Source organism: Neophocaena asiaeorientalis, unplaced genomic scaffold (assembly GCF_003031525.2).
Source record: "Neophocaena asiaeorientalis asiaeorientalis breed wild unplaced genomic scaffold, Neophocaena_asiaeorientalis_V1.1 scaffold90, whole genome shotgun sequence".
NCBI lineage: Eukaryota > Metazoa > Chordata > Mammalia > Artiodactyla > Phocoenidae > Neophocaena > Neophocaena asiaeorientalis.
Window position 1 is genome coordinate 1,141,482 of NW_020172445.1, and position 22,332 is coordinate 1,163,813.

The 22,332-nt window shown below is 43.6% G+C and overlaps 1 protein-coding gene across 10 annotated transcripts in view; it reads left to right on the forward strand.

The window, feature by feature from the left end:
- Positions 1 to 22,332, forward strand: part of GFOD2 (Gfo/Idh/MocA-like oxidoreductase domain containing 2) — a 37,058-nt gene that overhangs the window by 9,492 nt on the left and 5,234 nt on the right. For 4 of the 10 annotated variants that reach the window (XM_024733666.1, XM_024733647.1, XM_024733653.1 and 1 more), the window contains exon 2: positions 17,564 to 17,909. In XM_024733666.1, coding sequence (XP_024589434.1) covers positions 17,651 to 17,909 — 259 coding nt within the window. In that variant the 5' untranslated portion in view covers positions 17,564 to 17,650. Of the gene's footprint in view, positions 1 to 14,280; positions 14,370 to 17,563; positions 17,910 to 22,332 lie in introns of all 10 variants that reach the window. The other 6 variants (XM_024733639.1, XM_024733632.1, XM_024733676.1 and 3 more) reach the window with 3 other exon arrangements.

The following is a 22,332-nucleotide window of genomic DNA, read 5'->3' on the forward strand; positions in this document are numbered from 1 at the left end:
AAGGCTTGATTTACAGTGTGCTTCTCTGTTAGAGAGAGGAAACTTGACTACAAGGGGTCTGAGCTAACTGATAAGCTTGAGTCATGTCATGTAGAGGAGTGGTGGTAGTTGGAGAGACAGTTCTGGGTGAGGGCCCCTCTTGACAGGTCAAGTTGTAGCTTAAGACTGAGAGCATCAGCTCATTTTCCTAATCCCAACTGGCAGACAGAGCTATTCTGTTATATGATGCTTTCTTTCCTAAACCATTAAACCAGATTCTGCCCCAGACTATTTAATTAACAACGTAAGTACTCTCTTTATTACATTTGTGAATATATCCCAAGATCATACAGAATTATATACAGTTTTGATGAGTTCAGTATATACGTCTTTGTTTATTGATTAACTACGCAGAAGCAAGGTCTGATATCTTTCATTTTTTTCAGCAAATATTTACTGAGCACCCACTACATATCAGACCTTGTTTTAGGAACTTGGGGGTACAGCAGTGAACAAAACAGACAAAAAATTCCCTTTCCTCAAGGAGCATGCTTTCTAGCAGGGGTGGTAGGATGAGACCAACAATGGGAAGATAAACCTGTTTCTGATAAGACAGCATTTGAGTAGAGACCTGAAGGAAGTGAGGGAGTGAGTAAGCCAAATTGATATCATCTGTACAGTAGAGAGAACAGCCAGCGCAAAGGCCCTGAGACAGAGACATACCTGGTATGTCTGAGATACATACAGCAGTAAACCACTGTGGCTGGAGCAGAGTGAACAAGGGGAAGAGAAATTGGGTATAAGGTCAGAAAGAGGATAGGGTGCAGACAGATCACATAGGGCCTTTTGTAGGTCAGGGGAAGAACCTTGGCTTTTATTATAAGAGAGATGGGAAGCTTGTGGCGCCTTCGGGCAGGGGAGTGGCTTGATCTGACTTACATTTTAATTGCGTCACTCACTCACAGTGCTTTGTTGACAATAGATTGGGGAGCACGGGAAGGGGCAGAGTAGAATCTGGGAGACCAGGTGGGCTGTCATAGTAACACTGGAGAGAGGTGTTAGTGACTTGAACTAAGGTGGTGGCAATAGAGTAGTAGGAAGTGCTTGGATACAGGATGCGTTTTGAAGGTAGAGAGCCAGCAAAACTTGTTTCTATGGATCAGGTGAGAAGTGTGAGAGGAGAAGAAGGATCAAAGACTACTCCAAGGTTTTGATTTGAACAGTTGGAAAATTTGTGTTACCAGTTCCTGAGATGAAGCCATTGTGGGAAGAGAGAGTTTGGTGGGGAGAAACATCAGGAGTTTAGTTCTGGACACCAAGTCGAAATGTACATCAGATAGGCGGTTGTTTATATTAGCCTGGAGCTCAAGGAAGAGGACCTGGCTGATAACTTTGGGAGTTGTCAGAGAATAGATAGTATTTAAAGCCATGAGACTGAATAGGATCATCAGTCATGAGCCAGGAGCAATGGTTACCACAGTCATTATCAGGAGAAACTAGCAGAGAAATGGCCAGAGAGGTAGGAGGAAACACAGCTAATGTTACAATCTGTTTTAAAAATAAATTGGGGGACTTCCCTAGTGTCTTAGTGGTTCAGAATCCGCCTACCAATGCAGGAGACATGGGTTCGAGCCCTGGTCTGGGAAGATCCCACATGCCGCGGAGCAGCTGAGCCCGTGTGCCACACTACTGAGCCTGCGCTCTAGAGCCTGTGAGCCACAACTACTGAGCCCGCGTGCCACAACTACTGAAGCCCGCACGCCTAGAGCCCGTGCTCCGCAACAAGAGAAGTCACCACAATGAGAAGCCCATGCGCTGCAACCAAGAGTAACCCCTGCTCGCTACAACTAGAGAAAGCCCGTGCGCAGCAACAAAGACCCAACGCAGCCAAAAATAAAAATAAATTAATTAAAAAAAAATAGATTGGGGAATTCCCTGGCTGTCCAGTGGTTAGGACTCTGTGCTTTCAACACGGAGGGCACGGGTTCAATCCCTGGTTGGAGAACTAAGATCCTGCAAACGACATGGCACGATAAATAAATAAATACATAAATAGGGAGGGAGGGAGGAAGGAAGGGAAGGGAAGGGAAGGAAAGGAAGGAAGAAAGATAGGAAGATTGATTGAGGGCCCAACTCAATAACTAGGGTCCTGGCCTCATCACTGGCCGCAATGCTTTATTTTAGCGTATTTTATATTAAGATAAAATTACTGAAAAAATTCATCCTCAGGAAAATCTAATTCCCAAACAAGCCCCTTGGTACTGGCCCCTTGGAATGTGTCTGAGGTGCCAGAGGCCTGCGGCAAAGTCTGAGGAGGGATGCCCTAAGGGTGCACAGCTCTCAAAGGCTGCTGCTGGGGAGTTCCAGATGTGGGCTGGTTATGGGGCGTGGGGGGGTGGGAGCTGAGCTAGCCACCCTTGTGGTGTGCTAACCTTATTGCCCAACCTGTACAGCTACAACCACAAACTGTTACACGTTATTTCTCACTTGTAGCCATCATTCACTTCACCTGCCTACAGCGATACCGGAGAAGAACTCCTTTCTGAACCCTCACTTCCTTAGTATGAGTTGTTCGTGAGTGGTGAGGACTTGCCTAACACCCACAGCTCAGCAGCTCATCCAGTGTGATGTTGGCTAGGGAAAAGTGCCCTCTTCAGATCCTCAGCAAGTGCCGAGACTTAGTAGATCATTGGCCTTAGCTTGGCTTCAGCCATTTTCTCCATACAGTCATCCCTCGGTACGTGTGTGTGTGTGTGCACACGCGTGTGCGCACGGGTGGGGGTGGGGGTGTGGTTCCAGGACCCCTATGGATACCAAAATACGCACATGCTCAAGCCCCTTATATAAAATGGCATATAACATACATCCTCTCATATGCTTTATACCATCTCTAGATTACTTAAAATACCTAATACAATGTAAATGCTATGTAAATAGTCACTGTTGTGCAGCAAATTCTAGTTTTATGTTTTGGAACATTCTGGTATTTTCTTTTTTTTTTTAAATATCTTAAATCCATGGTTGGTTGAATCTGAGGATGCTTAGATACGGAGGGCCAACTGTATTGGTACCAAAAGTATTCTTACACGGTTTTTGTTTTGTTTTAAAGGAAAGAGACTTTTAATTCACACATGTCCATTTAATTTGATTATAGATGAAATCTGCAGGGTGCAAGTAGGTTGTTCTATACCCTTAGACACCACTTATGGTGGTTAAAAATTGAGGTATAATTTACATACAATTAAATGAACAGATGCTAAGTATTCAGTTTGATGAGTTGTGACAAATATATCCCTATGTAACCACAATGCAACACAAGATATAGAGTATTTCCACCATCTTTCGTTTCCTGGTGCCCCTTTCTGGTCGGTTCCACACCTCTCTCCTCCACACCCCAACTTGCCAACCACCACACTACCACTTCTGACTACTGTCATTAATAAGTAAGGTTTGCCTGTTCCTGTACCTCAAATAAATGGAATCCTACAGTATGGGGGGTTTTTTGGTGTGTGTGCCTAACATCTTTCACTCAACATAATATTTTTAAGATTCACACATGTTGTTGCATATATTAGTAGTTCGTTCATTTTTATTGCTTTTCTGTATTCCATTGTATGCCTGTACCATAATTTGTTTATCTAATCTCATTCATAAACATTTGGGTTTATTACCAGTTTGGGGCTAAGATGAATTAGGACTGCTGAGAACGTTTTTTGTGGACGTATGTTTTCATTTTCTTGGGTAAATATCTACGAGTGGAGTTGCTGTGTCATTGAGTTGATATATGTTTAACTTTAGAAGAAAACGTCAGTTTTCCAAAGCGACTGTACTATTTTACACTGCCACCAGCAATGTATGAGAGTTGTATTTGCTCCATATCCTCTCCAAACTTTGGGATTGTCAGTCTTTTTTTTTTTTTCTTTGCCATTCTACCAAGTATTTTGAGTATCTCAGCAGTGGTTTTAGTTTGCATATGCCTGATAACTAATGATATGGAGTACCTTTTCATGTGCTTATTGGCTTTTCCTGTATCTTTTGTGTGAAGCAATCAAAGTCCTTTGACATTTAAAAAAAATCAAGTTGTTCATTTTTTCATCATTGATTTATAGGATTTCTTCTGCATACAAGTCCTTTGTTACGTATGTGTTTGGCAAATATTTTTTGCTAACCCGTGGCTTACCTCTTTATTTTTTTAGTGGAGTCTTTTAATGAGCAGAAATTCTTTAAATTTTTGAAATCCAGTTTATCAATGGGTTAATCCTTTTTGTGTCCTGTCCAAGAAATCTTTACCTATTCCATGGACTTGAAAATGTTCTCTGATACGTTTTTCTAGAAGCTTTATGGTTCTGGCTTTTACCAAAGACCGTTTATTTAGGTCTTTGATTCATTTTGAATTAATTTTTGTGAACACAGTGAGAAATGAAGGGTCAGGTTTTTTGTTTGCCATATGGAAATCTAATTGTTCCAACACCATTTTAAAAAAACTAATTAATTAATTTATTTTCGGCTGTGTTGAGTCTTCATTGCTGCGCCTGGGCTTTATTTAGTTGCGGTGAGCGGGGGCTACTCTTTGTTGGTGGTGCGCAGGCTTCTCATTGCATGGTGTCTCTTGTTGCAGAGCACGGACTCTAGGCGCATAGGCTTCAGTAGTTGTGGCTCACAGGCTTAGTTGCTTCGCAGCATGTGGGATCTTTCCTGATCAAGGCTCGAACCCATGTCCCCTGCATTGGCAGATGGATTATTAACCACTGCGCCACCAGGGAAGCCCACAACACCATTTTTTTTTTTTTTCAGTGGTACGCGGGCCTCTCACTGTTGTGGCCTCTCCCGTTGCGGAGCACAGGCTCCGGACGCGCAGGCTCAGCGGCCATGGCTCACGGGCCCAGCCGCACCGCGGCATGTGGGATCTTCCCATACCAGGGCACGAACCCGTGTCCCCTGCATTGGCAGGCGGACTCTCAACCACTGTGCCACCAGGGAAGCCCAACAACACCATTTTTTAAAAAGAGTTTTCTTTCCCCATTGAATTGATTTAATACTTTGGCTGAAAATCAATTGACTGCATTTGTGTGGCTTGTAGGGTAAATATACTATTACAAGGCAGTAAGTTGGTCTGTAGAAATCCCTAATGGCTTTTGAAGCCTGGCAGTGAAAAATAGAAAGCATAATTTGTAACTTAATAATATATGTTACAAGGCAAAGTATTATAGATTTTTTAATAGCTTGGATGGAACTACCCCAGCTCCATCCATCTGTAAGCTTCTGAATATCTTGATGATTCTAATAGCATCAGGAAGACAAAATTCCAGAACAAGTAATGACACTTCATAAAAAACCCTGAGGGCTTCCCTGGTGGTGCAGTAGTTAAGAATCTGCCTGCCAATGCAGGGTTCAAGCCCTGGTCCAGGAAGATCCCACGTGCCGCGGAGCAACTAAGCCCATCTACCACAACTACTGAGCCTGTGCTCTAGAGCCTGCGAGCCACAACTACTGAGCCTGCGTGCCACAGCTACTGAAGCCCACGTGCCTAGAGCCCATGCTCCGCAACAAGAGAAGCCACCACAATGAGAGGCCCGTGCGCTGCAATGAAGAGTAGCCCCTGCTCGCTGCAACTAAAAAGAAAGGTCATGCACAGCAACGAAGACCCAGTGCGGCCATAAATAAATAAATTTATTTATTTAGTTAAAAATAAAAAACCTGTCATTTATACACCCATGTTCATAAAAGCATTGTTCACAGTAGCTAAAATGTGGAAGCTACCCAAGTGTCTACTGACAGATGAATGAATAAACAAAATGTGGTATGTGCATGCAGTGGAATATTATCCGGCCTTAAAAAGGAAGGAAATTCTGACACATGCTACAACATGGGTGAGCCTTGAGGACGTTGTGCTAAGTGAAATAAGCCAGTCACAAAAGCACAAGTATAATATGGTTACACTTATATGAAGTGCCTAGGGTAGTCAGACCCAGATAGACAGTAGAACGGTAGTTCCCAGGGGCTGGGGGGAGGGGGAATGGGGAGTTATCGTTCAATGGATATAGAGTTTTAGTTCTGCGGGGTGAAGAGTTCCGTGGATGGGTGGTGGTGAGTGTGCACAGCAGTGTGAATGTGCTGAATGCCACTGAACTGTGCAGTTTTAAATGGTTAAGATGGTAAATTTGATGTTATGTGTATTTTACCACAATTAAAATTTTTGAAAACCTAACTATACAAGTACAGAATATTAGGACATGTGCAAAATCCTACCATGTGTCAGGATGACACGGCTGTCTAAATTCTAAAATGAATGGAAGCAACAGGAGTGTAATGTACAGGGAAGAAGGCCAGAATATGCTCAGGATATGGTGTTCAGTTCTGGGGCTGCATTTCAGGGGCATATTGACAATCTAGACAATGGACAAACCAGAGCAGCCTTAGCCAGCAGGGTAGAGAATGTGAGGAAGGTCTGAGGGAATTAAGGGAGTTCGGTCTGTAAAGGAGTGTATCAGTTAGCTTTTGTGGTATAACAAACAACCTCAAAATTCAGTACCTGAAGACAAGCATTGATTATTTCTCATGGTTCTTAGGGTGACCTGGGTGGTGGTTCTGGTCCAGGTAAGCTCAGCTAGAACTGGATAGCCTGAAATGATCTCAGTCAACTGGCAATTGACTCACTGTCAGCTGGAGCAGAGGGCATGACTTGGTCACATGTTTCTTATGATCCATTAGGATGGCCTGGGCTCGTTCACATGGTGATGCTTCCAGAGATCCCAGGAGTTGCAACAGAGCAAGCCTTAATGCACAAGTACTTTTCAAACCTCTTGTGTCATGTTGCTAATGTCCCATTGGCCAGAGCAAGTGACATGGCTAAGTACAGAGTCACTGTGCGAAGTGATTGACCACCCAAGGCATGAAAACAAGGAAGGGAATTACTGTGGCCATCTGCAAACAACCTAGGAAACGTAGAGGAAACATGAGAGTTTCATTAGGAACATCACAGGTTGTTCCACAGTGTAGAAGTAAGACCAATGGGATGGAAGTTAAATGAGGGTAGACTTCATGTCAATCTGAAGTGGAACTTTCTGGCTAAAGTGGCCCCAGAAGAACAGAAGTGGACCACCAGTAAAAGGAGGGCCTTGCCATTGGATGTGTTGGAGAAGCTCTATGACCAGCCTTTCTGACCAACTCAGACCTGTTGCATCATCTCCAGGAAGCCTTTTCTGCTTGCACACCACCTGGGGCCCATGTAGTCAATGGTGCTCTTCTCTGTGCCATACACAGGTTCCTGTTACTCTATCATACCATATAACAAATGTGTTTACCTGCCTGTCTTGTTGATGAAATGGAGTTCCTTAAGGGTATGGATGACATCTGATTCACCATCTCAGTGCCAATATCTGCAGGAAATTGTGTTCCATCCTCAGATTGCCTCCTGGTGGTCAGATGTATGTGGCAACTCGAGCCATAGAATATGCATTTCAGGCAGAATGAAGGGGGAGGTGGTGGTGGGGGGAATATGTCCGACAACTGAGATTGCCGTCTTTTTAATTAATTTATTTTGGCTGTGCCGGGTCTTAGTTGCGGCACGCAGGATCTTTTTTGCGGCATGCAGGCTCTTTTTTTATTTTTATTTATTTTTATAAATTTATTTTATTTTATTTTTGACTGCGTTGGGTCTTTGTGGCTGCGTGCGGGCTTCCTCTAGTTGTGGCGAGTGGGGGCTACTCTTCGTTGCGGTGCATGGGCTTCTCACTGTGGTGGCTTCTCTTGTTGCAGAGCACGGGATCTAGGCGTGTGGGCTTCAGTAGTTGTGGTACACGAGCTCAGTAGTTGTGGCTCACGGGCTCTAGAGCGCAGGCTCAGTAGTTGTGACGCACGGGCTTAGTTGCTCTGCGGCATGTGGGATCTTCCTGGACCAGGGCTCAAACCCGTGTCCCCTGCATTGGCAGGCGGGTTCTTAACCACTGCGCCACCAGGGGAGTCCCCCAGGCTCTTTTTTTAGTTGCAGCGTGCAGGATCTAGTTCCCTGACCAGGGATCAAACCTGGACCCCCCTGCATTGGAGTGTGGAGTTTTAACCACTGGACCACCAGGGACGTCCCGCCCTATCTTAAAAGAACGTTTCCAGAAACTCTACCAAACTGTACCTTGTATTATTTGTCTTCCTAGATACACCTCTTTGCAAGGGAGGCTGGAAAATATAGGTTTTAGGTCAGCACGCTGAAACCCCCAACATTATAAACAAATTGTTGGTAGAAAAGGATTCATAGGCACCTTCTGCCCAGGGTCTGACCCCTACTTAAGCTGCCTAATGAATGAGTGACCTCTCTGAAGTTATGCACTAACGCCAGAGTTCCCAGAATCTGTGACTCTTCACCCACACAGTGAGGTAGGGTGTTCTTTTTATCATAATCCTGGCTACCTTCATGACTACACGCTGTCACTTGGAGCTCCTGGCCTTATAACCCCTGGGATAGGGCAGGGATCAGCACACCTTTTCTGTAAAGGGCCAGATGGTAAATATTTTAGGCTTTGTGGGCCATATGGTCTATGTTGCAGCTACTTTGCTGTCGTAGCACATAGATAAAGGAATGGGTGAAACTATGTTCCAGTAAAACTTTTTACAAAAACGGACTTCCCTGGTGGTCCAGCAGTAAAGAATCTGCCTTACAATGCAGGGGATGCAGGTTCAATCCCTGGTCAGGGAAGTAAGATCCCACATGCTGCGGGGCAACTAAGCCCACGCAGCACAACTACTGAGCTTGCGTGCCTCAACTAGAGCCCATGTGCTGCAAACTACAGAGCCCATGCGCTCTGGAACCCGAGTGCCACAACTACAGAGCCCACACACCCTGGAGCCTGCACGCCACAACTAGAGAGCCCACACACTGCAACTAAGACCCGATGCAGCCATAAATAAATAAATAATAAATTTTAAAAAAAACAAAAAACAGGTGTCATATTGGATTTGGCCCACCTCTGTGATGGGGAATGGGTCTCGTCCTGTGGTTTTGCAGAAGCTGTGGCTCCATGGACTAGACATACAGAAGGTTAGATGATATTTAGCCAGTCTGGGAAGAACAGAATCCACAAATCCCAGTTTTGGCACGTGTCTCAACCGTCAGGCCTCATGGCTTCCCTGTTTCTCTTAATGATACTACAACTTCCCAGGCTTAGAACTTCAATATCAATTTTTAGGGGGTCACATTTTTTTAAAATATAATTTACATACCAGTAAAATTGACCATTTTTAGTGTACAGTTCTATGAGTTTTGACAAATGCATATAGTCATATAACCACCACCATAGTCAAGATATAGAACAGTTCCTTCACCATTCCCCACCCCCAAAATTCCCTTGTGGCATTTTGTAGTCTCCTCAGGCCCCTGACCCCAATTCTTGGGAACCACTGATCTATTATTCTGCCCCTATAATTTGCCTTTTTTATTATATGATGTAAATGGAATCACGCAGTATGGAGCCTTTGGAGTCTAGCATCTTTCATCTAGCATATAATACATTTGAAATTCATCCATGTCGTGGCGTGTATTAGTAGTTCTTTTTTTATTGCCGAGTAGTATTCCATTACATTAATATACTACCGTTTGTTGATCCACTCACCAGTTGAAGGACATTTGTGTTGCTTCCAAGTTTTGGCAGTTACAAATAAAGCCAACATTAGACATTATAAAGTATGCCTTCACATATGGGTTTTTGTGTGAACATAAGTTTTCATTTCTCCTGGTTAATAGCTGGAAGTGGGATTGCTAGGTTGTATGCTGTGTATATTTAACTTAAAAGACGACACACTGTTTTCCAGAGTGGCTGTACCATTTTTCATTTTCACTAACAATGAACAGCTGCTTTATATCCTCGCCAGTTTTTGATACCAGATTTTCTGAATTTCACACATTCCAATAGGTGTGTAGTTGTAATAAATAAGTTTTAATTTGCTTTTCTAATTAATGCAATTGAATAATCTCATGACTTGATATGTTGAATTATAGTAATTGATTTTAGAATATTGAAACAGCCTTACATTTTCTTGGTCATCATGCATTGTCCTTTTAACACATTGCTGGATTCAGTTTGCTAATACTTTGTTGAGGATTTTGTGCCTATGTTCATGCGGGATGTTGGTCTATAGTGTGGCGCCATTTTTGGCTTTTCCCTCTCTGCTCATAATCCCAGGTCCTATTGATAGCTGTCTGCTCCACTTCATTTCCTCCATCAGACCCTCCTTATCTCTTATTTTATATCTTAACTGGTTCTCTGTGTCTAGTGTCTCCTGAACTCTATTCCACCTACATCAAATTAAAAAAAAAGAAAATTCAGTACTTTGCTTTGTTTACTGTGTTAGTTAGGGTCCAGGCAGGACACAGCCCGCACATTCAGAGGGCTATTGAAAAGCCTTTAATGGAGAGATTATTTACGATGGTGAGTGCGGTAAGGGAAACCTACAAGGGATGGTGGCCCACCCAGGGACTGGCAGGGACTGGCTACAGCTGATACTGTTACCACCTTAGGCACAGTGGGGGAAGGGAGGGGTACAGGAACCCAGCAAAATCTGTGGCTATGGGAGAGGGGTCCACCGTAGGCACTGACCTGGGTCAAGGATCACAGCTCCTGCCAGAGCCACATGCTGGTAGGGAGAGAGGCAGAGAATGAATAGTGTAACCTTTCTTCCTGTGCTCTGATCTCCTCCTGAGATTGGCTGGACCCAAATGGAAGCCAGAGGGCCTGAAGCCCATGTGATATAGTTCTTAGAGACTGACCTTCTGATTTGTGGGGGACAGAGCAGAGCAGAGAGGGGATCAGGTGGCGAAGGTGGGACAGAGCAAAAGTACCAAGCACACCCACCAATCAAAGTCCAAACTCCTTAGATTAGCACTTGTGCCACCAGCTCTGGCTTCTACTCCCTTTCTGACTTGTTGCTCCCAAAGTTAAGACTGTGTCTTTTCATCTTTTTATCCCCTACAGTCTCCCTGTTGGGGCCCTCAATGAAGGTGTGATGTAGGAACAGAGCAATATTGGTTTGAATGGTGGAGCTGAGGCAAGCAGTCGCCAAGCCAGGGAGCAGAATGAACTTTCCTGGCTCACACTCATCGCTAAGGATGAGAGAAGAGTTGTTCCACACGTACAAGCCTCTGTTTTTACAGAGGCTCAGAGAAGCTCAGTAACCTGCTCCAGGTTTCACAGCTAGTTGTGGCAGGTGTGTTACACAAAACCAGCTGTGGAACGCTGGAAGAGTTACCTAGCCACTCTAAGCTTCTGCTTTCCTCATCTATAAGACAGGGTTGCGTGGACTTGAAGGGATATACTGTACATTACACTAAACACTGCCTGGCCTATTGCACTCACTGCATATTAGCTTAGAATATTATCTTCATAGTCCTACACAGCTTTCGAAGAGGAGATATCTAAGGCAGTCATACATAGCTTTAAAAAAAAAAAAAAATCCATGTAGTGACTTACTATGGGCCAGGCCCTGTTTTAAATGCTCATGAATATTAACTCATTTAATCCTTAACTCCTCTATGAAGTACATACAGTTAACCCCATTTTACAGATGAGGAAACAGAGGCACAGAATGATTAAGAAACTTACCTGACGTTACCTAGTTGGTCAGTGGTGGAGCCAGGATCTGAGCCCAGGCAAGGTTGGCTGCAGATTCCATGCTTCTAACCTCTGTGCTACCTTCCCCATAACCTATAACCTTGTCAAACTATATATAGTCAGTCCTGTCAAGGCACTTTTCCCCCTCCATTCCTGACCAGCATATGATGATTGGAATGCATGTGAGCTAGGCAGGACTGGGTTTGTGGAGATCCTTGGAGGCACATGAAAGGTATGTACAAGGATGTTGGGGGCAAGCAATAGGACATGTTGGGGGTGAGAAAGCGTGATCACTGAAATAAATGAGGAAAACCAGTTCTGTCTGCTGGAGCAGGAAATACCTAGTCAAGCTTGCCTAGCCTCATGCCATCTGGCTTCCTCAGAGGCCAGCTCTTGCCCCCTTATTTATGGATGTTAATGAAGCTGCCCTTTGAGTCACTGTCAGTGAAACAGAGGTTATTAAAATCTCTCCTAATCCATTCTGTTGTTTTAAGCCACCAGTGCAAATATACACCCAAATATAATTAGAGCATGAAGGAATGAGGTGTGAGAGAGGAAGAAGTGTGCCCTGGGCAGGAATTTAGAGAGGACACGGACATCCTTGCTTATGGTGGCTTATGTCTCACTCACCTGACCCTTAGAGCTGTTGTAATGAATGACCCACAAAGTTTAAGCAGAATCTTACTGTGTAGTGCTACAGATTTTACACTCTCAAGCTCCATGACTTGTAAGTAACCCCCCAAAAACCTGTAAATGCAGGAAGTGACCAAAATAGCTAAAGGGAGTTCAGGACATGAAAATTATAGAAGATAGTATGTGACTGACCTGTTCTCTAACTAGAAAGGAATCCTGTAAGGGCAAGAGAATTATCAGCAAAGAGGAAAGAGAGGTGGCTGAGAGGCCACGGACATTATTCACCATCAGAAAGAAAGATGGGACTTCCCTGGCAGTCCAGTGGTTAAGACTCTGTGCTTCCAATGCAGGAAGCACGGGTTCGATCCCCATTTGGGGAACTAAGATCCCACATAAGCTAGAACCCAATGGTAGAAATGGTAGAGTGCAGGGAACAAGCCAAGCTCCACAGCCCAGAGAGTAGAGACAGGAGGAGGCAGGAAGCTGACAGGGGTCTGGAGTTAGAGGCAGCTCAAGTCATGCTTATGTCCATGGTTCACAAAGGCACAGGTGTCCTTCAGGTAGGATCAAGCAGTACTGTAGGATGCTGCACTGTGGGCTATACAGGCAAACCAACCCCTAACAGAGATGTATACTTCACACAGTACAGTTGTATCTACGGTAGAAGCAAAAGAGAAGCTGGATCTGAAAATGAAATTAAGAAAATAATTCCATTTACTATAGCATCAAATAAAATAAAATACTTAGAAATAAATTTAACATAGAAGTACTAACTTATACTCTAAAAACTACAAAACATTGTTGAAAGAAATTAGACATCCCATGTTCATGAATCAGAAAACTTAATATTGTTAAGGTGACAACAGTCCCCAAACTGATCTACAGATTCAGAGCAATCTCTATCAAAATCCCAGATTGACAAACTGATCCTAAAATTTATAGGAAAATACAAGGGTCCCATAATAGCCAAAATAATATTTAAAGAGAACAAAGTTAGAAGACTCACACTTACTGATTTCGGAACTTACTATAAGTTCAGGACAGATGTATAGACCAATGGAATAAAATTGAGAGTCCATAAATAAACCCATACATTTATGATCAACTGATTTTCGGTAAAGGTGCCAAGGTCATTCTGGGGGAAAGACTAGTCTCTTCAACAAATGGGGCTGGAACAACTAAATAACCAAATATAGAAGAATAAAGTTAATTAGTATACCGGGGACTTCCAAGTCTGCAGCACAAGCCCAGCTTTCTCTCCAGAGCTTCACACCCATCTATTCTAAGCTCCACAAAACCCACATGACCAAACCTGAACAGAAGCAATAAAGTAAGATGGTGAGAACATCTTACTTTACTGTACCTCCCAATTCCTTCCTTTCCCCCATCCCTTAATTTACCTTCTGTCTCCAAGGATTTGCCTGTTCTGAACATTTTATATAAATGGAATCATTTGTGGCCTTCTGTGACTAGCTTCTTTCACTTAGCATAATGTTTTCAAGGTTCATCTGTGTTGTAGCTTGTATCAGTACTTCATTACTTGTTGTGGCTGAATAGTACTACTTTGTATGGTTATACCAGATTTTGTTTACCGATTCAGCAGTTGATGGACATTTGGATTGTTTCTACTTTTTGGCTATTATGATTAATTCTCCTGTGAAAATTCATGTACAAATTTATATGTTAATATGATCTAAAAGGGGCTCAATAAACAACTGTTCCCCACTGTTTAATTCTCCCAGAAAGAAAAAATACACTCATCATCTGTTACTCTGAAGCCATTGTTTTCATCTTGAGTAACTGTCTCCCCAGCTTTTAACTGGTTTATAGCTAGTAATTTCACAGAGCATTCTTCTTACTAGGTTATCTAGGTAAGTGTTTTGAAACTCATCTCTTCTGGAGATAACCCTTGAAAGTGACCCTACCCAAAGCTAGACCTGTCTTGAGATTTCTGGATCTTGCAGGGCTTTGTAAGTCATACTAAAGCATCTGGACTTCATACCGAGTCCAATGGGAAGTTACTGAAGTGTTTAAAAAGGAAGGGAGTGATGTGACTCCGTTTGCATTTTAGAAAGATCTCTGCGCAGTATGAGGAATGGATGAAGGAAGGAAAGAATGGAAGCAAGAGAGATCAAGTAGAAGGTTGTTGCAGTCATCCAGGTGAGTGGTGCTGGGGGCTAGACTAGGGCAATGGCAGAGGGGATATCAAAGAAGGGGTAGATTTAAGACATAATAAAGAGGGAGGATCAACAAGACTTGATGATGAGTTACGTGTACAGGTAAGGGAATAAAGAGATTGCGATGCTGGCCAGCTTTCTGAGTTGAGGAACTGAGTTGATGATGGTGACATACCAAGAGACAGAGAATACAGGAAGAAAATGTTTGAGGGAAGGTTTATGATAATTATTAAATGCTGACTGTATACTAGATACTTCACTGGGCACTTACAACTGGACCTCATTTAATCTTCAAAAAACCCCGGGAGCTAAACAGCATTAGACCTGCTTTTCCCATGAAAAACATTGCATTCAGCTAGGAAGTGGTGAGGCCAGAATTTGAACCCAGATGTCCTGGATGCCTTCACTTTGTGTGTTCTCACCATCTTACTTTACTGCTTCTGTTCAGGTTTGGTCATGTGGGTTTTGTGGAGCTTAGAATATATGGGTGTGAGGCCCTGGAGAGAAAGCTGGGCTTGTGCTGCAGATTTGGAAGTCACTGGTATACTAATTAAAGCCTGGGACATGAGTAGGAAAAAGAATATGTGGAGCAAGAAGAGAAGAGGACACCTCTGACAGAACCTCGAGAAGCTCAACATTGAAGGAGCTGAGGATAAGAGCAGGGGAGCCTGAAAGTAGTGCTCAGAAATGACCAGAAAGGTGGGGGGATGGCATGGATGGAGAAGGAAGAGATGTATATGTTGCTAGTGCTCACAGTTGGGGAAGGAGGTAGTTAATTATTATGGATTTACAAAAGGAATGCCATGTATCCATTAAACTGACTAATAGGTTGACTGATCTGTGAGGAGATGCAAGTAAAGCAATGTTACGTGGATAAAAGTAGAACAGCATTTGGATATCCAACATTTGGATACAACTTTTTAAAAATTGTGATTTGCAGAAAGTAGTCAGATTTTTTAAAAAGATAATTGGTAGACTAAGGGACTGTAAGTGTTTATAAAATTATTATTTAAAATGGTACAGGACCTTGGGAGTTCCCTGGCAGTCTAGTGGTTAGGACTTGGCACTTTCACTGCCATGGGCCTGGGTTCAATCCCTGGTTGCAGAACTAAGATCCCACAAGCTGCGTGGCTTGACCTAAATAAATAAATTAATTAATTAAAAATAATAATAACTAAAATGGTACAGGACCTGTGGAAAACAGTATGGCAGTTCCTCATAAAATTAAAAACAAATTTACCATATGATCCAGCAATTCCACCTCTGGGTATATACCCAAAAGAATTGGAAGCAGAGTCTGGAAGAAGTATTTGTACACCCATGTTCATAACAGCATTATTCATAGTAGCTAAGATGTGGAAGCTATCCAGGTGTTCATGTACAGATGAATGCGTAAGCAAAATGTGGTATATACATACAATGGAATATTATTCAACCTCAAAAAGGGAGGAAATTCTGACATAAGCTACACCATGGATGAACCTTGAGGACATGCTAAGTGAAATAAGCCAGCCACAAAAGGACAAATGCTATAGGATTCCACTTATATAAGGTACCTACAGTAGTCAGATTCATAGAGACATGGTGGTTGCCAGGGGCTGGGGGGAGGGGTTGAAATGAGAAGTTATTGTTTAACGGGGACAGAGTTTCAGTTTTGCAATGTGAAAAGAGTTTTGGAAGTAGATGATGGTGATGGTTACACAACGGTATGAATGTATGTAATACCACTGAGCTGTACACTTAAAAATGGTTAAGATAGTAAATTTTATGTGTATTTTACCACAATAAAATAAGAACCAAAAAAAAAAGAAAGTGATGGTGACATAGCCTCATCCCTACAGTCTGATTCAGTGGGTCTGGGGTCACCAGTGACTCTATACACAGCTAGTGTGGGGACCACTGGTTTAGCTGAGGGAGTGCTGTGTGGAGAAACCTGAACCCTGCACACACCTAAATCTCACTGTGGTTTCCAAGCAGACTTTAGTTCGGTCTCGTTCTTTATTTCATTTTATAAACCCTTGTGATCAGAAGGAAGAACTCCATAATAAGTAAGAAACATTCATTGTAGAAAATTTAGCAAAGTTCAGAGAACAAAAATCATCCACAATCCCATCAATGTGAGTAATAATTATTAAATTCAGGTCCTTCTGTTATGTCCTCTGTATGGAGTATGGTTATTGATAGAGATATCCTGTATAGTCTCATACATACATACACCTTTTGTGCTTTTTCTGGTTTTGTTTTAAACGAAATTGTTGTCATCCTTCACATACTGTTTTCTGTCCTTTCAGTGAATACATGGTGATGTCTTTCAGGTCATTGAGGGCCTTCTACTCATGATTTTCAGTGGCTCTGTAGTGTTATCAATCTAACCCACTACTGTTATTGAACATCTATCTCATTTCCCAATTTTTCACTATCTTAGTCAACGTTAGCATGGATATTTTTATATTAAAAATTTCATTCTGGGCTTCCCTGGTGGCGCAGTGGTTAAGAATCCGCCTGCCAATGCAGCGGACACGGGTTTGATCCCTGGTCCAGGAAGATCCCACATGCCGCGGAGCAACTAAGCCTGTGTGCCACAACTACCGAGCCCCACAATGAGAAGCCAGTGCACCGCAATGAAGATCCAATGCAGCCAAAAATAAATAAATTTCATTCTAAATATCCTTGTTATTGCTGCTGCTGCTGCTGCCAGTTTGGTAGTTGAAATTTTTTTTTGGTATTTTTGGTTTCTAGTGAACATTTTCCTATGCTTGCTACCCTTAACTTTTAAATTATAACGTGTATAGCACCTAAATAGTTCTCTTTCATCTTTTACTGTAATATAACAACACTCTTCTTTTTCTTCTGTAATATAATATCATAGAATCATGAACTTGTACAAATTAAGGCCCTGGAGGTTAAGTGGTTTGACCAGAGTCACACCAAAAATTAAGTAACAGAACAGAAATTTGAACCTAGCTTTACTCATTTTTCATCCTTCCTCCTCCTAGTAGATAGATATTGCTAATATCCTTAAGTCTTCATGGGAGAAGCTTCTGCAGCGTTTCAGTTTGGAGCAATATTTCGTTTGTCTTTTGTGGCAGAGAACTTGCTGCTTCTGAATCAGCCCAGAAAGTAGCCTCAGCGGAGTGTGCCCTCCACTAACAGCCAGTGTCCTGCTTGCTGTTCCAGGAGCCATGTGTGACCAGGACTGTGGGATGGTCGTACTCATGCTGGAGACTCTTGTGAGGAGATGAGTTGGTGAACAGAGAAGCCAGCATGAAGATGCTTCCCGGAGTGGGCGTGTTTGGGACTGGCAGCTCTGCCCGGGTTCTGGTCCCACTGCTGCGGGCAGAAGGGTTCACGGTGGAGGCCCTGTGGGGGAAGACTGAGGAGGAGGCGAAGCAGCTTGCCGAGGAGATGAACATCACCTTCTACACCAGCCGGACCGATGACGTCTTGCTGCATCAAGACGTGGATCTGGTGTGCATCAACATCCCCCCTCCGCTTACCCGACAGATATCTGTGAAGGCTCTAGGTACGGACAGTCAGGCCATAGCAAGGGCAGATTGCGCCTCCCTCTCAGTGGTCCTTGAGTGACACTGCTCTCCTCTGGGCCTGGGTGGTCCTTCTTGGGCCTGGGTCTGGGACAGCACTCATCCCTGAAGCAGTGCCGAGGGAGGGCACGTTGGGAGGCCTTATGGCTGGGGGAGGAAATGCTCCAGTGGCTGGGAGACATTCAGCGTTCCCCACCTCCAATAAGTAAATCCCTGAGCAAAAATTAAGCAAATGTCTTTCGGGTTGGCCTGTCACAGAGGCTAGAGATTATTACATCTCAGGCATTGTAAAGTTTGCCTCTGTGAAGTCAGAGTTCAAAGACCTGGGCACTGGGGAATTGGCTGTGATTGATGCATTTGTTCTTCCATTTCTGTGGCACCACAGAAAGGAGAAGAGGATGTGTATCAAGGCTGCCATTTCTCATATTTTGTCAGTCCTTGACTAGATTGAGCACACACCCTTCCCGCCAAGCTTTGCAGTTTTGTATGCCAGAGGGTGGGAAGGCTCTCTGACAGCGCTGGGTTTCCCTGACGGGATCCACAGATCAGCCTGCTCACATCTCTGCTCCCTCCGGAAATAGTTTGCTCGGCCACCTCCTGCCCCTGGCTGGGCATGGCTTGGTGCGCTGTTCTCCTGCAGTTCCTGTTGGGCTTCTCTTTCCTGTCAGCTGTAGAAAAATTATTCTCTTTGTCTTATGTAGGAATCAGAATCTAATTTAATAGGAAAACAAACCAGTAAACATTCATCCAGCAGTTTTTTAAAAAATGTCTCCTGTGTGCTAGGCACTGTCCTGATGTCGTTCTTGACATTCAGCAGTGTTGGATTGGAGCTGTCTCTGCTTTCAGATTTCACAGTCCAGTTGAAGAGACTAGAAGTAACACACATTGCAAGGTAAATGAGAAAAGACTTAAGTAACAATTCAGGTAGCATATAATTAATTGACAGAGTAATTGTTTTATATAAGGTGATGGGAGCCAGGTGTCCCTCTGATGCAGTCAGAGATCTGTGGGTCCAGGAACTGATATGCCGTGAGGCTGACCGCCACTCCTTCTGGCCACTATCATGGTGGAGGGTCCAAGGCTCTGCTGCTTGTCTCTCCCGTAGTCTGAGGATAAGAGGGTGTCTGTCACCTCTAGCCCAGTGGGTTGGAGAGGATAAGTGTTCATTGAAGTGAGCAGGAATAGCAGTCTGTCTGGTTGTTGATTTAGGGCATGTAAGTTTTGGCCAAAAATTATAGATGGTTTGTCTTTTTCCAGAGACCTCTCTCTGAGGATGTGTGACATTGGAGCTATTCACTGGCCCTAGATTTTTAGGGCAGATAATGCTCCCAGATTGGGTTTAGAAGTAGACTTAAGCCAACACTTTAACAGAGGGCTGGTTCAAGGGAATCAAGCTACCATGGTCACTTGACTTCTCACCATTCCTTGTGGCATGAATGCAGGTTGGTGAGGCCGGGTGTGTGCAGAGGCAGAGTGCTAGAGACTCTGGTCACCTTCTTGAACTTTAGGGTCCCCACAGAGGCCATTTCTGAGCTGTGTAAGAAGAAAGAGGAAACCCCAGAGTTCTTTGGGCCCAAGCCTGCTGTTTTCCTGGTACAGGAAAACATTGGACTTTGGGCCATTTAATATAAACAGGAAGGACAGGGATGACCAGAAGCTTCTGGGGTCTTGTATCCCAGCCCTCAGTGAAGTAAGGCCATCAGCCTTCTCTCCACATCTCTGTTGTCAGGAAGGAGGAGGGTATGAATGAGGGTCTTTGGTCTGTTCTTGCAGGTACATGACCACAGGGCCAATTTGGTTGGGCTGGGAGAGCCCTTGTCAGCTGGACCTGCCCTCAGGCACTGCCCACTTAGGCCCCAAAGGAGTCACTGAGCCTGTTTTCCCAAATGACTTGGTGTGAGTACACAAACTGCTGTAGGTAGAGCACCAAACTGACCTTGACATCAGACCCCACTTCTGACCCTATTTCTGTCCCTCTCAACCTGTGTGGGCCCCTGTGAAATGAGGGTATCATTCAGCCTTTCCAGCATGATATATGACTGCCTCCGAGTACTGACCAAGAAAGACACTGGCATCACGTTACAAGGGAAAGCCAGGCTTTCCTGTTGTCCCACATGGAACAGCAGATTTGTTTAAATTAAATTCACATCAAAAATAAATAGTAGGCATCTCCTCTGGATGTTCGTTAGGTAAGTGTTCACTGAGTTGAATGTAGCTTAGAAATGGAACTAAGCGTTCTGAGTCGATCTCAAATGTGAAACACTTTTCTGTAGGTTGGAGGACTATATATATATATCTTTATAAATATAAATTTATTTATTTATGGCCGCATTGGGTCTTCATTGCTGCGCGTGAGCTTTCTCTAGTTGCAGTGCGCGGGCTTCTCATTGTGGTGACTTCTCTTGTTGTGGAGCACGGGAGTCTGGTTTACACATGGTAGTGTACTTATGTCAAACCTAATCTCCCAATTCAACCCATCCTCTCCTTCCCCCACTGTGTCCACATATCTGTTCTTTATGCATCTCTGTTCCTGCACTGCAAATAGGTTCATCTGTACCATTTTTCTAGATTCCACATGTATGCATTAATATACAATATTTGGTTTTCTCTCTGACTTACTTCACACTGTATGACAGTCTGGGTCCATCCACGTCTCTACAAATGACCGTATTCTGTTCTTTATTATGGCTGAGTAATATTCCATTGTATATATATACCACATCTTCTCTATCCATTCATCTGTCGATGGACACTTAGGTTGTTTCCAGGTCCTAGCTATTGTAAATAGTGCTGCAATGAACATTGGGGTACATGTGTCTTTTTGAAGTATGGTTTTATCAGGGTCTTATTTTCTACTTTTGTTTGACTTTTCATTTTCTTCCACCTCAGATTTCATCCGTGTGGCTTTCCCATGAATTCCTTAAAGGAGAGGGAGGGACTCTAATGTTTTATTTCTCAATTTAGAAGTGGTTCAGAAAAATTTTAATGTACAAAGTGCCCCACCATTTTTGCCATAGTTGAATGTTTTCTTAAATCTGTCACTAAAAGGTAAGTTTCTGTGCCCAGTTCTTGGTACTTGTGTGCTTCATTAGAAAAATGCTGGGTTTGCCAATCCTTTCCCCATGGGCTCTTAAGATAACAAGGGATCATTCCTTAAGCAGCCTGACCCAGAAAATATAATCCCAAGAACACCAGTCCCTTGGGATGCCTTCCCTGACCCCCAGTCCAGATCAGGTCCCTGCTATATCTTTCATATTAACATTAATATCATCTTCATTGCATTTATCACAAGTGCAATTCTACTTGTATTCATAGGATAATTTGATTAATGGCTTTCTCTCCCACTAAACTGTAAGTTGTCTGAAAGTAGAGATCATGCCTGATGTTGTATCCTCTGAGCTTAGCACAGGGCCTGGCACACTGGTTGAATGGAAGTGTTCACAAATTCTACCTGTGCAAGCCCAGTCTGCTGGTGTGACTCAGGGAGCTGACAGGGACTTGTGACCCAGGAGAGACTGGGCTGTGGGCAGCAGTGATTCTGTCTGGTGGCTATCAAACTTTCTTTTCTAAGTAGCAGAACATTCTTTGTTAAAAAAAAAAAAAAAAGGCAGAATCCATGGATTTTGTAAAACATAAAAGTGTTGCTTTTTCTGGGGCTGCTTCTCTTCCCTGCTGTGTGAAATCATTTGTCTAGTCCCACACCTCTAAAGGGAAACAGCGATGTTGTCCCAGAGCTGTGAACCTGTGGTGCGTTACTAAGGAACAAAGAGGTGGTTTGGGGCAGCTTCTTAAGGCACTTTACTCCTAGGTCGTCTGGGGAGCATGAGCTGGAGAGAGGCTTGCAGTCTGGAACTTGTTCAGCCTCCAGAAGATCTGAGCTAATGGCACTCAGCATCCATGCTTTCCCCATTCCCTGGAGACAAAAGTGGTTTTCAGCTTCTCTAATATCTCGTTGATTTCCTAACAGGAAAGCTAGATAAACTTAAATAAACATGTCTTTGAAGGCAACACCACTCTTCCTAAAGGTACAGGACCTGTGCAGTTGGCCTGCAGGAGCCTGGTTTAACTCAAGATGGCCTTTAGCTCCCACACTAGTAATACTACTGGGTCCCAAGTTCAAAAGCTCTCTTACTGTTCAGGCTCAAGAAGGAAGGCCTCTTCCCCTTCCCTGACCTCTCGTGGCATGAAGTAAATATTACTTACTCTAGTTTTATCACCACCAAACTCTCAGCAGCCACAGGAGTCCTTTTCCTCCCAGCCCACCTCCTCTCCTCCCCACATTGCAGTGTCCACCCCAACCCCTGCTGTGCATAGTTGTAGCAGGAAACCTCTGGGTTGGCCAGAGCTGCAGCCAAGTGGCCAAATTCTCACCCAGTACTGTGATTCTCCTGTCCCTAATCCTAA